Consider the following 19064-nt stretch of genomic DNA (forward strand, 5'->3'; position numbering starts at 1 on the left):
GACCATCTACAGCAGGCCACGAGGCGGAATGGTTCCCTAAACAGAAGCCTGTGAACGGCATTTAGTTGATATACTAATGTTAGATCCTAACAAGAACATTTGGTTAGTCTCCCTTCGTCAGCAGAAAGTCAATTTATCTCTATAGCATTGACAACAGAAGATGAAAGTAAATTAAGACCTATATAAGTCACAGCCTTATCATTGAAACTGCTATTTTCTACAGAGCTAGCAATACTGTCACTCGAAATGGCTATGATTTATATGAGAGGTGGCAACGAGGATAATTTATATAGAGGTGAAATACAAACCTGTAAAGAAAGATTTTATGTGAAAATTTAATCTCAAAACATGGCAGAGCTTGCAGACTGCCACGCCAACTTTAAAAAAAGGGAAAAAAAAAGTCTCTCCATTTCTTTAATTCCGAAATAACTGAAATCCCTAATGCATTCTCAACTCAAATGTTTATCACTCCAAGTCCGAGTTAGAGGAACCATTTATAATGTGAAAGTAAATTTTGTGATCCTTAAATGTGGTACCAGACTCTAAAAAAAAAAAAAAAAGAACAAAGGCACTTTCCCCTGACATGTCCTTGATCACACTTATTTTATAGTCAGTGCAATCACAGTTGGCAGACTATCAATGCAATATGTGGACATAAGGTAATAAAAACGAAATCTATGCTGTGTTTACTCTACTCTAGTCAAGCTACATTTCTTTTTTATGTCTTACGGACACATACTGATGTGGGAATTTTGTCAAATATGTGAAATGAGTGTGAAAGAATGAATGCTGGTGTTATTATTAATATCTAGATCCTACTTAGCACAATGCACCAAAATTTAAACAAATCCTCAAGTCTGATGCCAAAAAACATATGTGAAGCAACAGCAATAATAACTGGCATCTAGAATGTCTTACCCTTCAGTTATTGTTTTTTGTCAATTTGTCAGAAGCTATTCTCAACTTCATTAATGGTGGATCATGAAGGGATGACCTGTCACTGTTGCTCAACACTCAACAGATGAGTTCAAAAAGTCAAAATCTTCAATATTGTCCACTTTCAGAGAAATTGTGGCAGTAAAAGCCAGATGGAACTGTTAACCTCTATGGAGGTCTTAAGGATAAAACGAATTTTATTTTACCCCGGCCTTCCAGAGCAATCTTTGTATATATACACTTGTATATTTTACTTTATATTGTTATTTAATTCCATCACATACTTGGGTCTCATCTCATCAATAAAACTGTCAAGTTACTGAAAGCAGGGTATTTGGTTTACTTTGCTGGTGTCCCTCAAAATAACCAGCTTAGCGCCAGCACATTCTGGGCTCAAAAGTAACAGCTTCAGTAAACCAGGGGTTGGCCTGCTGGTCTCTTTGTAAAAAAATGTTTTATTGGATGGAAGATAGCTGTATCTATTCCTTTACCTATTGTCAGTGGCTGTTTTCACGCTACCAACGCCCAAGTTGAGTACTTATAACAGAGGCCACGTGGCCTGTAAAACCTAAAACACTGATGATCTTGCCTTGCACGGAAAATTTTTGCTGACCCTTTAATTAAACTATCTACTTAACTCTTCTTGGAAATAGCTACAGAGCAGAGCACACATATAATGAGGATTTTTTTTTTACTGTCCTTAGTAAATGAGGTTTTTTTTTTTAATGCTAGTTTGCTGAGCAAATCAATTCTTTTCAATCTCAGGGTATTTCACTATGATAGCTTGCAGGAAAAAGCCATTCTTTTTATCCTGATCATTTCTAGATACCAAAGATGTGGCTTCTCATACTTGCCAATCTAAAAAGATTTTACTGGCACTGATGTGACACATAATTTAATGCACCACCACATCTTTTAATGCTTTTGTTTTACATAATGCTTGGCAGTTTCATAAAAATATCCGAGTTCCATTAGCATTAGAGAATGTGCTAATGGGAACTAATATTTGCTATTTCACAGTCGGAAGAACAAGTACAGTGTGATTAAGAACAATGGTTCAATTCTGGCCAAGGACTAGATGGCCTTGGCATTATGACAGGATACGACAACTCTGGGGCTAAGGTGGCACATTCTATTGAGAGGCCACACAGTGAGTTATGTAGTTTGCAAACTGTGAGCTTCTGAGGCAACAACCTTAGAACTTGGCGATGGTGGTTTGGCCTTATTTGATATGTTCCAATTCTTTTTATATTCTCTGGAAGTGTACTAATCTAGTCTATTCTATCTGGACCATTGTGATGTGAGTAGAAATCAATCTTTACCCCTTCCCCAATCCTGCATGAGGCTAGACCTAAACCTTTGCAAAGACCCTAAGGCCATCAACAGGATCCCAAGGTACATCCTAGATGCCAAGTAACCTGTGTAGCAAGGCTATGTGGCATCTCTACAGATGGTCCTTCTTTAGCATATGCTGAGATTCTATGAAACTAAGATGAAACAGACGGAGGACAGCGTGGTGCACAGGTGAACCAGGCACTTCCAACCCAGGGGTTTGCTGGTTTGGTTTCTTCTCTGCTTCTCTAGCAGTGCTTACATTAGAGTAGAAAATCTATGAGACCTCTAATACTACAGTCAGAAGAGCAACAGCAACTTCTATCTTAACTTGTAAATATTGAGAGCTAGAATAGTGGTCTAACAAATTCAATTGCATAAACATATGTTAAGATTTGGAGGCTTCTAACACCTCAGCACACCCTCCAGTTCATGGAAAGTATATCTGTCTATACCAGCTTAGTTATATTTCTGAATCAGATGTGGGCAAACTACTAGTCTAGATCAGAGGTTCTCAACCAGGGGTGATTTCCCCCCTTCACGGCACATCTGGCAAAGCCTAGAGACATTTTTAGTTACAACAGCTGGGGTGGTGTTACTGGCATCTAGTGGGTAGAGGCCAGGGAGGCTGTTAAACATCCTCCGTGCACATGACAACACCCACAACAATGAATTATCTGGCCCCAAATGTCAGTACTGTTGAGGTTGAAAGACCTTGGTTTAGATGTTGTTTGTGCCACAATTAACTGCAAGTGAAGGAGGAAAAGATGGGTCATTTGTCATTCTCTTTGGCCACACCCCTGGTGCAGTCAGCTGACTAAAAATTGGCATGATGCTCCTAAATGCCATTAAGGACTCGGTCTGTTTGCCTTTTGAGATGAAAGAAAAAAATGATCATACTCTTATATTTGAAACATAAGCTAATCAATAAATATTTAGATAGTAATTTTGCTGTTTATAAGTACTGCACTTGGCAAACTGAATGTGAAACTCTTGTATTGTCCTAAACTCAAATGGGCAGACACAAAATTAATGTCAGAAAGAACTCAGGTCTCACAAGATAACTTATCCCAAAGGGGAATGGATTTTTTCAAAGGATTCAAATCCGTAAATTTTTGAGTAAAATGAAAGCTCTTAGTCTCAAGTCTCTATCCTTTCTACTTGTGGTTTAGATTCTTATCTATGATAACAAGAAAACCAAAAGAAAATCAGTGTCCCTTAAAATTGCAATGCTCAAAATTGGTTTTTTTATGACAAAGATTTAAAATCCAGAAATGCGTAATTATAATAATTAAGTCTTGACAGGAAAATTATTGTATTTATGATGCATTTTCTCCATATGTATAATCTTAAATCCGTTTAACTGAAGAGCTTGTTCTATCTCATTTCACATTTATTATTTGACTAGAAGCAACTCAGACTGAGAAACTGGCAAAACCAACCACCTTTGTGAAAAGAGATATCCTGCAACTAGCCCCAGGTTGGTTACCTAGGTTGGTGGAGGGGCCAAGTGCAAGCACAAGTTGCCAAATCAAACGGGCTTGCTCACCTTTCTAGTCTGGCTCATTTTCTCCAACTCCAGTCTGCGATCTGCATTTGACCTCCAGATGACCAAGGCTTTTTTCAATTCAAATGTGCAGCTTTGCTATAAATAAGATAGCATAGCGCACAGGCTATAAATAACTAGAAATTATATGCTTTTCCAGTCTGTTTGTATTAGCACTGCAAAACCCTTCACTTGCCGTGATCGAATAGTCTCTCTAGGTAGACAAGAAAATATAGCTGGCAAAATCACCTCACCATTCTAGAATGGAAAGGTGTCAGGATTCCAAGCACACCACAAGTAGATGGAGAAAATTACTGGGAAAGAGAAAATGACTAGCGATTTTCAACGTCTGTTTGGAAGAGTTGAGGATGCAAGTACTTCATGAAAATAAACGATGATGTTCATTTCCATTAATTAATAAAAATTTTTAAAAATCCCTTTGTATACTAAAATGAAATGAAACCAAGTAAAAATAATTACTGTTTTGTAAAAGGAGGGGAAAGATTTAATTTATGGATGCATGCTATATTCATGGTATTTGGGAACAAATGTTTTTAATATTCTACATCCGCTTTTCACTATTTTCTATATTTTTACAATGTACTTCTAAACCTCAAACATAATTTTTCTAACCTCAATGTCAGAACCAAATACTTGGCCATTTGGAGTGTGGAGCACAGCCACAATATCATTTAGGTTTCAAATCTGGTCCTGCCACGTTTGATGGCTGAGGACAAGTCACTAGGCTCTTTAAGCTTCATTTTCTCATATGCACAAAGGAAATGAGGAAAATGCCCACAACATATTCCCGAGAAAAATAAATGATCTGTGAAAATGCCTGATAAAATGTAACACACCATGTAGATCAATGTATTATCAATTCTAATATCTAGAGTTTTTCCTAGTACTTCTGTCTGCCCATTTGCCATACTTTCAATTTCTTAGAAAAAAATTTGTTCACAATCACAGAAAATATGTTTATTGTGGTAAAAACCATATCTTTCAAATATTGTATATAATTTTTAATGAATTTGAATCATACAGAGGCCATTAAAAAATTTTATGGTTTATGATGAAATCTTTTGTAAATTACATAATTCTCCAACTATAATTTATCTTTTTAAAAAATATATAATTGGTTTCATCAATTTTAAGACTAGATATTTTTCAGAATAATATAGATAAACGCTAATTTTCATTATATCTAAGCTACAACTGAAACTGTGTCTCCTTTTTCAGCAACCACAAGCATCAATATCACACATGATCTCTAACCTAATGCTGGATAAATCTATTTCTGCTTATAATCCAAATTTAAAAATGAGTATTGGTGTGCTGGACACCACATTTTTCAACCAACCTAGACTGACACGCCTATTGAAATCATCACAAAGCTCAGACACTGTAAGGTAGGTTGATATAACATTTCTTTACAGGAAGCTCTTTCTCTATGTCTTAATGATAAAATCAGAAGTTGGGCACCTCTGCCCCACTAGTGTGCATTCAGGGAGAGGAGGAAGAGGTAGTCCTTAATTTTAAAAGTGACCTTTCACTTCCTAAAGCATAACAGTTGTCTTACGACACACATAGTTGAAGCCTGTGCATCCGCATCAGACCCTGTAGTTAGTACAATGCACACATATTGAATATTTTTCTGGGAAACAAGTCACTTACATGCATGGCTTCTTGTTAAATCGTGGCATTTTGCTAGCTTTAGGAAATAAAATAGTGATGCCAAATAAAATACAATACTAATGTTTATATACAGTATTTTACAGAACCATACTAAATAAAAAAAAAAACCTGATCAGAAATAGAAGAAGCTTAATCAATGCTCTTAGCTTGACATCTGAAGTTATCTGGCCAAATTGGACATTATAACAAGTAAGGCAATGAAAATAAACATTTTATTAAAAGACAGGTGTTCAAGAAACACAAAACCATGCAAAGCAGGTGATGGTACTGGACTTACAATCCAGCCATGCAATGTACTCCTCCCCTCCCTCAAGTGAATTACAACATACGTTTAACAGGATCTGGGGGAAGAGGTTCCTGGGTAGTCTTGAGTAAACTTTGGGCCACTATGGAGAAAATAAGAGACGTGACTAAAAACAAAAAGAGAAACATGAGAATGATGGCTGAAACTTACACGATTCTACTGACCAAAGGAAAAAAACAAAAACAAAAAGATTGAATTAAAAACAAAAACCAAACAACTATCTTGAGATTGGGCTGCAGCATAGAACCAAAGTGAACATACAAACATATTTCCACAATGACATCTTAGAATGCTGGATATTGTCTCTGGTAGTACATCACAGTACGCTGTTGAAGGATTTCTTGCTCCCATTTTCCCTCCTTGGTGCCAAGCATCACCAATGCCCATCGATCCATTCTTCACGGCATCTCTATTCGTTTCACCCTTTCATAGGGCAGCCTCCGGCTCCTGGCTCTGGTTATTTGTTGAAGATTTACTCTCCACTTACATCTGTCCACTATTCTAACTGACTTTCAGCCTCTCATATTTGCTTTCTTGATACATTATTCTGTAACCCACCTCCCCTGAAAATAAGTACAACCCAACTTGTCAATTACACCTTTGTTGGGAGTATCTACCTTTTGCAAATCTCTCAGCAAAGTGTGTGCCACTGGGAGCACCCCCACAGGCTCCATCTGACCTGTGGTGCCCACAGCTCTCAATCCCTGCCCAAGTCAAATCAAACTAATCAAATGGAGAGGGAGTGTGTAGGAGGTGGTACTAGGGGTTTGGGGGGGGGGAGGCGGTAATTTCTAATTCTTGAGGCAAATTCATCACTGCCAATAGTTTTTAAAAACCCTCTTTTATTATACACACACACACACATATACAATACACGTATACATATCTATATTCCAAAAAATAAATCCTCCTCAGGGAAAGGGAGAAAAAAATTGAAAATCTGCCAGGAAATCTCCCCCAGCAGCTAAACCAGTTAGAGTCACTGTAACAAAAGCCCTTTGTTCAAGAGGCTCCAGGAAACAGAATCCCCATTGTGCTCCATGTTACCTGACCTAATTAACTTCTTTGTTTGAAACTTAAGAAAGGAGTCTTTTGAGCTAGACTCTGCAATCATCCAATCAGAGCCAGAAAAGAAGCCCTTGGGGTTACCAGTTCCTACACCTGTTCTCACACAGGCTAGAAGAGGAGTCATCTCTTACACAAGAGACCAACAGGAACGTTTCCATTAGATTCCACTTAGATACTGGGCTTCACAATAGAAGGTCTTAATGGTGCAGGTCCTTCTGTTGTCTAGCGTAATCCTATGATCACACTGGAAAACAATTTATATAATTCCTAGGAATCCCAGGCAGGAAATGGTGTCTGCCACTCTCATAAGAACAAGGGAGAAAAGGCAGGAGTCTCTCAAAAAAGAAATGCACAGGGGCTGGCCCCATGGCTTAGTGGTTAAGTGCTCGCGCTCTGCTGCTGGTGGCCCGGGTTCAGATCCCGGGCGCGCACCAACGCACCGCTTCTCCGGCCATGCTGAGGCGGCGTCCCACATACAGCAAGTAGAAGGATGTGCAGCTATGACATACAACTATCTGCTGGGGCTTTGGGGAGAAAAATGGAAAAAAAGGAGGAGGATTGGCAACAGACGTTAGCTCAGAGCCGGTCTTCCTCAGCAAAAAGAGGAGGATTAGCACGGATGTTAGCTCAGGGCTGATCTCCCTCACAAAAAAAAAAAAAAAAAAAAGAAATGCACAATTATTGTTTTATCTTTAATTTATCAAGTTGAGTAATTATTTGAGCAGTTCAAACTTCCTACTCACGAACAATAAAATAAAATAAAATTGGGAATTTAATGTGGAAGGCTGTGAAGAAGAACAGGAGTCCCATATGTCTGTGCATTATCTCTTGAGAACTACTTCTGTGGAAAAAGTTTCAACTCGCATTTAGGTCATCGTGACTTCATTGATTTATCCCCCAGAGTTAGGAAAAGCTTCAAGTTCAAGAGAAAAGGCTTTGAGAATGATATTCCCTGAGGCTTACATCATCAAAGGTTTCTAATGTTAAGTCAAGGGTTTTCTTCTATTTCCAAGAGAAGACACAAAAACTTGACATTGCAAATGTCTATGTGTGAGCTCAGGGGTCACAGGGTCATTTCTACTCTCCGGCATTTGAAGTGCATGTGCTCAATTCAATGACATTGCTTGCCACCACAGTAAAAGTCACATGTTATAAAATAAAAGTACCCATCACAGCAACACGCCTTGCCAATGCAACCAAAGCTTCATCAGCCAGGCTTCCAGTGGTCAACCTTATTGCACGTGTAGTGCACATGCACAGACCCGAACACACACGTACACGGACAAACACATAAGAACACATTTGCAGAAACAGCTGAGAAGACAAAGCAGCAACTCCAGCTTGGTATAAGGAGAAGCACTCAGAAACCCCTAGAGATTGCAAGACGGATGCATCACAGCTAGTAAAGAACACATCCACGGCCATGCTTTATTAGAGACAGACGGAGATGTGTGCTCATGGCTGAACATACTGGAGCAGACGCCGGGCAATTAGAGAAATTGACAGAAATGTGGTTAGTGGTAGCAACAGACCCGTTCCCAAGAACCAGGAAAACCAATCTGTTACAAAGAGCAGAGTCAGTGGCGAGAAAGACGAAAGGTGGCCAGGCTGGAGGAAGGTCCACTTACTGACGCTGCCACACACGGCCATGCAGTACTCCTCCGTGTCAAAGTTGTTTCGGTTGCCGCCACATCCGCCGTAAAAGAACGGGGCGCACTTCCCTTCAGTCACATCAAAGTACCAGCGGGAGATCATTGCTCGGCATGGCCCCGTCTCGGCTTGTTCAGAGCACACCTCTAATCAGAGGAGACGTGGGGAACCACATTTAGCATGAGAAGGCACCAGCTCGCTGTTCATGTACACATGTTTACTTTTCTTACGCATTAGTCCTTCCAGTGGTAACTTGGGTGGGTTTATTAGCAGCATCTGCCAAACATTTACTGAGGAATTTAATTACCTACCAGGAGTTTAGAATGACCTCTGAAACAAAGCAGTGCATTCTCATCTGGTTTAATGAATGTAGCTCTCAGTAGTAATAAAAGGATTCCAGCTAGAGGTGAACAGATCCTTTAGCTGCTGTTAGATTAATATTAGATGCCTCAAGGTGTCTGCACATCAAAACATTTCTTCACTATAAAAAATAAGCTTCTTTTAAAATAACTTCAAATCAACTTTAAAGGTAAAAGGATTGTGTCTGGTTATGATGCCAAAAATTTAACCTCTCACAAACATTTAATTATTTTCCTTAATAAACAACTGCCTAGACTTGAAGTATAAAATAATTACACATAGTCTGAACGTGATCCAGTTTTCAGAGAGAGCCAGGCTGTCCACTGACTATATTAGAAAACATACATAATATCTGCAAATGTGCCTTACAGTTGATTACATGAACTCTAATTAAAGACAATTTTTGATAGTATATTTATCTATCTCTTGGATAATAATGTCCCAAACAATAAAACATAGTTAACCAGCTCTAATTTGTTAATACATACCATGCATTGTTTTACATTAAAACACATCTTACCTGTCAACGTGCTTTGCCACCCTCCCCAAGATCAGTTTCAGAATCCCTGACTGACTCAGTGTACCTGTCCGATTCCATTTGTAAAGTCATCGTGATTAGAATAAGGACTCTACCTCCCACGTATATTCCATTTTTGTTAGAAGTAAAACAATTCTCCCTTTGGGTTTGTGCCTTGCCTTACCTAGGCTTTCAGAGATGCCTTAGCACACACAGATGTCTTGCTCATTCTTAGTTTTACCAACATGCCAGGGGAAAGCACCCTTCTTCTAACAGATGAAAACCATGCAAATCACACAGCTTCCAAATTAGCAATATTCAACACACTGATTCTAATCAATCACTCAAAGACAAAGATCCACAATGTTGACGTAAAAGTGAATTACTATATTACTTCTCTATACACGCCACTCATTGCTCTTTCCAACTGAGGCAAAGACGTGATGGCAAAACCAGAAGCTGCTGCAATCATGATGATGTTTAACAGGGTAGGGAGAGACAGTCAGCATTGAGCCCAGACGATGAATGTTGAACCCTCTGCAGGAGAAATGCCCTGTGTAACAGATGTCTAAGATGATTTGGGCTCTCTTTAGATGGTTTTCAGATGGAAACATCTGGCTCCAGAAGCATCAGGCTCAATGTCACCCATCATTAAGGTCATCTCATTCAGGACAGTTGCTTTGAAAAGTCCACACTTGCCAAGCCACAATGTGTTTTTAGTTAGCTTTCTGCACAGAATTATCCTATACAAGGAAAGTCTGCCAACTTGTTGACACAAGTATCCACGTATTTGGCAATGATTTATCGCCCCAAATTAAAGGACTAGCATTCTAACTTATAAAGAGTAAGTTAGTTTTGAGGGGTATGATTACCTGTGAGTTACTGACGAAGCAGCTTCTAGGCTACAGAACGAAAAGCCCCAGATGTGGGGTCCCGTCCAACAACAGCCATCAGTGGTCTCCACTCCTGGATCTCATCTTCAGTTGTAATAAACACCTATAGGTTGGCTTTTCCCTCCTTCTCTGTCTGTATCTCCCTCACCAATTTTTGAACTGTGTTCATGTGATGTGCTCTTTCTTGTTTCTAAGACATGATAATACTCAGCATTAATCTCCTCCTTGGGCTGTACTATTTCCAACAAGACTACAAAGCAATGGTGTCTTCTGAGCCTACACTGTGGCTGGAGTTGGACTGGAGTTACAAGTAGCCACTGCTACCAAGGGAGGCACAGAATGCCTCACCCCATGGCACGACCCTAAGTCACAGGAGCATGGGCAACAAAACTCACCATGCCTCAACAGTTCATGCTGATCCTCACATTTTATACCCCTTAGAGCACCAAATACGTGTCTTCTGATACCTGTCAGAAGATACCACAGGCTCTTTGGTATACATCACAGCTATGCATGGGCAGGAAACATGCCTTTATGATATCTCCTATGTACTCAATAACGTAGTAGAATTTCAGGTGGGTGCAGGTTAAGTAATGGGATGAAAGAATGACCATCAAAGGAGGTTATCCATGATGGATATTCGCCCTTGTGTGTGACCTAGTGACAGTTTCTTACTTCTGATAAAGGCAAAACCTCCCAGTCCAGAACTCAAACGACATTACAATATGTTGTTGTTTTCCTATACCAAGAGTGAAACATAATGGCACATTCTTTTTTTAAAAAATTTTATTCACTGTATTTTTCTTCTGTCTCATTCTAAATGGCCATGAAACCCTTTGTTACAACTAAATTTGTAGAGGCCCCATCGATAAGAAAAAGCATTCAGGACTCAAAATCCATTTATATGTCAGCTAAGTAAATAGAAAGAACTAGATGATGAGCCCATAACTCTTGTTCGAGTCTCCAGTTATAAGAGTCTTGACCCATCAATCTGAAAAGGCAAAGACAAGAGCGACATAATCTCCATTTGGGTATGTTTTGTTGTCTCTCCTGACATTATCAGGGCTGCTGCACTCCTGACACTGAATGGCCCCAAACAGTTTCATGACTTTGGTGTATGCGGACAGAATGAGGAAGAATGATCAAATCCCATGGTACTCACATACAAAAGGATATTTGAGATAACGTGGTCAGAGTTGGTATAATAGTGTATGATAATTCAATGCCAAATACATATGTATCAAGGAGCAGACATATCTGAGCCTAGAAGAACAGGAGTGACAATGTATGTCTGTCACTTTGGAACCTCTCAAAGATAATCACCCTGTCCAGCTGGTTCTGATTTGTTGACATGGAGAAGTGCATCCCAGCTGCCCCGTAGGAAGCTGGAACAGACAAGAATGGGCATCTCATTATAATCCCTCCAATTATCAGCACTGCTGATCAACCATCAACCTGGCATTTCTCATCACTTTCCTTCTGGCTGTGACTAGAACATCAGCTGCCTAGAGCAAGAAAGCTCATTTCAGAAAGGACTCTGAGTGGATTGAATCATTTTTCATCTTACTCACAACTATTTTGCTACTCTACTGTAGGGTGCACGAGTGTTTGATCTCTCTGACCATTTCTCCCTTCATCATTCCAGAAAAATTGTCCATGTGGTTGAAAAGAGAACCTTTGCTTAGTCTGGGGGAGGTTGTGGGTGGGCATGGGGTCACCACTGGGAAAGTGTTTATGCTAATGCTTCTGTGCAAGGTATTAATAAGTGTAAAAGAGATGAGAGGAGAAGGGGCTCAGACTTGGGCTGAAAAAGCGTTAAATGATCGATGTCGGCTTCATAGTTGTGATATTGTGCTATAGATGGGGAACACTGGGTGAAAACTATCCAGGATATCTTTGTATTAATTCTTTCACTGCAATGTGAATCTATAAGTATCTCCAAAAAATGAAAAAAAAAAAAAAATCCCACATTAAAAAACATATAAGACAAACGTTAGTAGTTCAGTTTGCCTTAGAATTCTAACCTTGTCTATTTCCTTGAATCTCTTGCCGTTTCAGAGTAACTCACCCAAAGGGCTACAAATCTCAGTTTGAGAAAATTTCCTATAAATTTGCTTCTGGCAGTGAGAAATTACCAGGAAATCTATTCAATCAAGATTCTAACAAAGCAGAGGAGTTTTTAAAGCATTGAGTCTTGAAATATGATTAGATTCAGTGAAAAAGAAACATTTTAAATGCTTACGTTTACATTATTATTTTTCTGAATAGAAAAATTCCTTCCTAATCTACGGAAATCACTAAAAAAGTTCAGTGAAAAATGTGTTTCATACTAATTACTATAATCATCCAGTGGAAAATTATTTACAGTATCACCCACTAAACATAGAGCAAGTAAAATTAGACCTTATATAACTGTAACCCCAAACAGAATTCATCTGAAAATTAAAACTGCATTCTTCCTCATCTTCATGCTCTTCTAAAAAACTAAACTGATATATGAAAAGATTAATATTTTAAAATCATTTGCTAAATCTATTTTTTGAATTCCAATCCACTTTCGTTTCTATTGAAAGTAAATGTTACATATAATAATAACAACAAAGGAGAAAATCTGCCCAGAATAGTAGAAGCAGGGATATCTCTCCCATGTTTAAACATGTTTAGACAATATTTAAAATTAGAGAGAAACATAGGCACAGGCTTACATGGACATCCAAGGAATGCTAATCTTTGTTTATTCATATTTAATTCTTAAACTTTTAAGATCACAAATAGGCTTCCTAATATTCATCTAGCCGAATTCTGCTGGCTGGAAAGGCTTATCTCTTCTTTTATAACGGCTCTATTCACCCTTCAAGACAAAAGACCATTTAATAAACTGAAATGCTAGTGTAATAAAGGAGTATCAAAGAGTTTATGTGCCTAAAAACAAGCTCTACGCATTTTATATCCTTGGAAGGTAGGCCCTTGCTGAGACTTCTGCTGGTTTTAACACGAAATTCCATTTTCTAAAAATCAATATTACACAAATATAATATAGAAGCAAAGCTAGAGCTGCCTACATTATATAAAAATGATTATGCAATTCACTGTTCCAAAAATAATGCTTAACCACTAAAAATTAACTCTGAATAGATGTCAAATTGGAACAAATTTTTTTGTGGACGATCAAAGTTAGAAAGCTAATTTTACACTTTAAAAAAAAACTAAGCATGAAGACAGCTGTGAAAGTGGCAAGCAGGATGGGGAGGAAATCCCCACTTTCAAAAGAATGATAATTATAATGTCTTCTTAAAAAGCAAAGTTAACAGATTAGCAAATAATTAGCTTTAAATCAAGCACTAAAGAATAATTTTAGAATAATGTGAAGCTTTTTATCACGATTTCATTTTTAATAATTGAATTTCAATTATTCTCAGCCTATAGGAACATATGTAAAATAAAACCTTGTACTTGTGGAATGTATAAATTTTAAACTTACAAATTTTGAGGAAGCAATCACTTGAATAATCAAACTAAATTATCAAACTAGAGAGTTCTTTATAGAAAGCTAGGAAGCGTCTATACTGATTTTGTAAAAAATAAACAAAAAACCCCACATAGCATACTTTCTCCATATGCTGCAAGAATATATGCTCAATTAAAGTTCACACATAGTACAAATATATTTACTTACCTTGAGTTAAAAATTACATATCTTGCAATTTTAAAGTAGAGTAGAAAGGGCAAATGTAAGAAGACAGACACAGTTTGACCTTGTGATAAACTACCTGTTTAATGTTAACAGTAAAATAAAATAAAAATAAGGACAGAAATATTGAAATCTACTAAATATGCTTATCTTCAGTATTTCAAATAATTGTTTGATTTATCTGCCTCATCATTTAATCCATTAATAGTGAAAATGGCTGACATCAATGCAGTTTATAGTAACTTTACTTTTCAGCCTAAGTTATTGCGGCAATTCTAAATATTACTACTGTACAGAGTGAAGCTTGATGAGCCTGAGTTATAGAATTGATCTTATATTCTGTTGAAGAATAAGTAGACAAACTTGTGATTCCTATAGATGAAAATTTTAAAAAGTCAAAATACTAGAAAATGTTATGTTTTAAGAATGTATTTTTCACAACAATAGATTCACGTACTTTTAAAGGAAGAGAGAATTTATAATGTGCTTGCAAATATTAACAAGTAGTCATCAAACAACATGTCTAATAGAAAATTACTGTGATCAGGGCAATAAACGATCAGATATTTACTCCCTAGTAATCATACGTTACTAAACAGAGGTATGTAAAATTAGGCAAGCAAGCTTGAACTAAAGTCTTACGACAAATCTCACTTAAGCCCCAAATATGGGTTGAAGTATATAAACAAATGATGAGAACAGCTGTGCATGGTAATGAAATAACTGACTCAGTACGAAATGACGGGTGCTAATTTGTCACGGAAGTCTCTAGAAGATATCTGCAGTTGGCTAGCCCTTTACTGAATTGTGTTGATTCTCTAAGGCTATCCAATACATCTGTCATTCCAATTATACCTGACCCCATTCTCACATCTCTCCATGATGGAAGATTATTTATAAAATGCCACCTGAAGCAGATCTAACTGTAAAGTATTCAGACTCATCAGTACTCTTGTGTTGGCGGTGTTGGCAAGCATTCACAAAAGGGCACCACTATGACTTTTCCTGATGCCTTTGTTTCCTGTTGGTTATGGAAATAAACTTGTTTTTCACTAAGCTGTGTGGTTAGTCTGAGGCACAATACAATATTACAAGAGGCTCTCAACTCTGAATAAGCCAAGATGTCACGTCCTTTGCTGGAAATAAGAGAAGTAATTTTTCTTACTGACTGAGAGGCAGGGTGTGCTGGGAAACTGGTTGTCTCCAGAAAGACAAAAAATAAAACACTCTGATTTATAGTGTTCCGCAATTTCCTTGGTGTAAATACTCTCACCATGGTATTTCAAGCTTCCAATGGTTGTGGATCACAAATTTACTCAATACTTTAATAGTCAGCTTTCACAGGCTAACAGGAGTTAGCTACACCACACCAATGAGAGAAAACAGGGGCACAAGTGAAACTAGGAACAATTAAATATGGGAAATTTTAAGAGTTTTCTAATTTGCATGGTCTTGAGAGTTGAATTTTTACAAAATTATTCACTGAGTAGACATATCAGGATTCTTTCACACTTGGTGACATTTGATAATGTATTTAGAACAGCACCACCATAGATAAGGATGGTTTTCCCTTTCAGTTTCTTACTCCCTGTCTCAATCTCCTAAATTTGCACAGTAGGAGGGGACATGAAATGCTACTAGAGACGACTCCTCAAAGTGCAGTCCGTGGACCAGTAAGGCCAACATCACGTGGGACTCAGGACCCACTCTAGGCATACTGTCTCAGAATCTGTGTTTAGCAAGCACCTTGGGGGTAACTTGAACGGATGGACATGAATGTTTGAGAAGCACCGTGATCAACCATATTTAAAAAAAAATTTTTTTCAACTATATCTTTCAGGTACAGTTGAAACGTCAAAAGTAGATATATAAGATTCAATCACTTTCCAAAAGGACAAGAGGAAAAGGGTTAGTCAAAAGTTGCATAGGCTTATTAAAACTGCACATATTTTTGCGAAATGAGGGATATAACGTATTTTACTACAGTCGTAAGATTCAAATTTATATACCTCAAAAAATTAATTCTAAGAAATTATCTATACATATTTCTTTTACTCTGAAGTTCTGTCTTAAGCAACATTAAAGCTGCTTCAATACTTCTGCCTTAAATCCAATACCAATAAAATAATTTTCTTACTCATCCTTAGGTCTATAAAACTCAGACTTCTCAGAAATCTGAATTTAAGTGATACTGTCCTTATAACATGCCAGAACATTGGAAATATCAAAGCTTTTATTTTTACTGGGAAAGATAATGAAGAACCCTGACATACAATTGAAGAAAGATCATTGGACTTGAAATTTACTTTCTTTGTACCACTTCTCCATGAAGAAAGAATTACATGGCGTTTCTGTTATTGCCAAAAAAAAGGATGCTTCTAGATGTGAGAGTCAGGGGTTGGAATGATGGTCCTGCTGTTCCATCTCCTTTTCTGGGGAGACCGAGTGTGTCTACCTCATCATGTTAACTGGTCTCTTGTCACGGTACCCAGCAGGGAAGACTGGGCAGCCTCCAGCTGAGAACATCAGTGTCTCTGGTTGCTACATGGATGCTAACCACCATCTGCTGTTTTATATCAGTGTACCAGGGAAAAGTGAATTTCTTTCAGAAGAATAAAAAACAAAACTAAAAAGGCAGTTTTCCTCCATCTCTTACTGCCTACATGGCAAAAATGCATATGCAATATTAAAAAAATAAAAATTGCACGCTGATTTGTCTTTAAATATAAGCTATGAGACTACATTATACATGTCATCAAATAACTGTTTTTATCTTACTAAATGAGTATCTATCAACTCTGTTTCAGCATTATGTTTTGTTTATCTCACTTATTCTTCTCAAATAAAATGTTCACTGGCTACCTACAATGAACAAAGCTCTGAGTTAAGCATTACAGCTGACACTAAGATGAGACACAGAATTGCAGGGTTATTTCTTTGCTCATATATTTAAAGCTGGACATCCTTGCAGATCCCAATGTCATAGCCCAGTGGTTTGCAGCAAGAGAGATTCTGCCCCCTATCCCCTCCTAGGGGATATCTAATGATGACTAGAGACATTTTTGGTTGTCACAACGGGGGGATGCTACTGGCATCTAGCGGGTAGAGACCAGGGATCCCGCTTAACATCCTACAGTGAACAGTACAGTCCCCACGACAAAGAATTGTCCAGCCCAAAACATTAAAAATGCTGAGGTTGAGAAATTCTGCCATAGCCCAAGCTAACACCAGAAGGATTCATGTTGCCTTTTAGCAGTTTTGCCCACTCATGAGACTGAGGCTACTGTGTAGCAGTCACCAACACCTAAGAAATCCTGGGTAACAAAAGCTATTCAATTCCAGAACAGATATAACCATGAGAGTTCACAATAAGGTCTTTCTTTGCTTCTATCATGAAACATCAGGGACTTAAAAGTCACATGCAAGCAACATGAAATTTCTGTCCACATCCTGTATCGCTTCCATATTAACAAGAGCATATATAAATTTAAGAAAAAGAAGAGAAATAACCCCAACCTCATAGTTAAACAGCTGAACAGTCTTACCATTATAAACTAAATAGAGTACACCTTTAACAATTCTTCTGTTTTAAGCTCCTTTTACCATTTTGAGAGTCTCTTAATTTTTTAAATTTGGGCTGCTAATGCCTTGAAGGCTGAGGAGTTTCCTTGACCATCATTTTTATATGAGATGTGGGCAGTCTTGCCTTGACTTCTTCTTCTTTTGACTAACAGAATCACAGAAGGTCAGACATGTTAGAAGAGGTGGCTGGAAACCAAAGAAGAATTTTTAGGAGGGCAAAATGGTTCAAGGCTGAGAGAAACAAGTATTCAGGTTGTAATTCACCCTGCTTAAAAACTCCACAGAGCACTTTCCTACACGGGAACTAAAGATTTCCATTAAAATCCACAACTCTGTTACTTACCCAAGAAATCTGAGCCTCTACTGGGTCAGACATATAGATTAGCTAATGAGGTGTGCTCATGAAAATGACAAGCATGTTTCAATGAACTGTTCTCTCATTTGCTGGATTTATCTTACTAGGTTTGCTTTTTTTCTTAATTGCATTGTGTAGATGCACACGATTCTTGTGTCTGAGGCATTTGTGTATTTTTTGAACAGCAGCTGATTTGGGGGAAAAATGAGACAGACTAGTATTTTTTTTAAAAAATCTGCCTTCGGGTTTTTAATTGAGTTGGATTAAACATGTTTTTTATTTTTAATAAATGTAGACACAATTGCATTAAAATACCTTTAACTGATTCTTTTTGCTATTCTAACATTGAATTAAAGCACTTGGACAGAAATAAAACTGTAGAAATGGAAGATGAAAAGTAACTAAGCACTACTAGTCATGTAATTTCAAGCAAAATGAAGTTAAAAAACATAATTGTTTATGTGGCAATGCAGATCTTTGTGAGTATACTAAGCCATCGAATTCTATACTTTCTGGTACGCAAATTGTTACCAGAGGGAGAAGAACAATAATTTAATTTTGGGGGCCCGCCCCGTGACATAGCGGTTAAGTGCACACGCTCCGCTGCTGGCGGCCTGGGTTCGGATCCTGGGCGCGCACCAATGCACTGCTTGGCAGGCCACACTGTGGCGGCATCCCATATAAAGTGGAGGAAGATGGGCACAGATGTTAGCCTAGGGCTAGTCTTCCTCAGCAAAAAAAAGAGGATTGGCATGGATGTTGGCTCATGGCTAATCTTCCTCCAAAAAAAAAAAAATTAAAAAAATAATTTAATTCTGTTGAGTTTAGTCACTTAGCTCAAGGCAAGCAACATTTAGATCAAACTCTTTAACTTCATCATCATATGGGATGCTTAAGGAGCCACCTATGTCAGTGCCTCTGTCCATTTAAAAGATAAACTTCCAAGAGGATCAAAACACCAGCAAGAAATGAAAGGCTGTGTTGCAATGCAGTGGCATTTAACACTATCTTGGTTCAATTTTCAGCCGGACATGAAATTTAACTGGAGATATTTTAATATACATTCTATATTCACAAAAAATATTTAAATCAAGAAACCAAGTTTAAGCTATTTTTTATTCTTAACATAGGTCTG

The 19064-nt window shown here is 37.8% G+C and overlaps 1 protein-coding gene across 3 annotated transcripts in view; it reads right to left on the reverse strand.

Annotated features, from left to right (window-relative positions):
• The window catches only part of APP (amyloid beta precursor protein), a 258874-nt gene that overhangs the window by 93160 nt on the left and 146650 nt on the right, over positions 1-19064 (reverse strand). Inside the window, exons 7-8 of one of the 3 annotated variants that reach the window (XM_058522957.1) lie at positions 8510-8677; positions 5839-5895 (exon numbers count right to left, since the gene is read on the reverse strand). The exons of 1 other annotated variant lie outside the window; for it this stretch is intronic. In XM_058522957.1, coding sequence (XP_058378940.1) covers positions 5839-5895; positions 8510-8677 — 225 coding nt within the window. The remainder of the gene's footprint in view (positions 1-5838; positions 5896-8509; positions 8678-19064) is intronic. One more of the 3 variants, XM_058522958.1, reaches the window with a different exon arrangement.

The sequence above is a fragment of the Diceros bicornis genome, chromosome 27 (genome assembly GCF_020826845.1).
Source record: "Diceros bicornis minor isolate mBicDic1 chromosome 27, mDicBic1.mat.cur, whole genome shotgun sequence".
Lineage (NCBI taxonomy): Eukaryota > Metazoa > Chordata > Mammalia > Perissodactyla > Rhinocerotidae > Diceros > Diceros bicornis.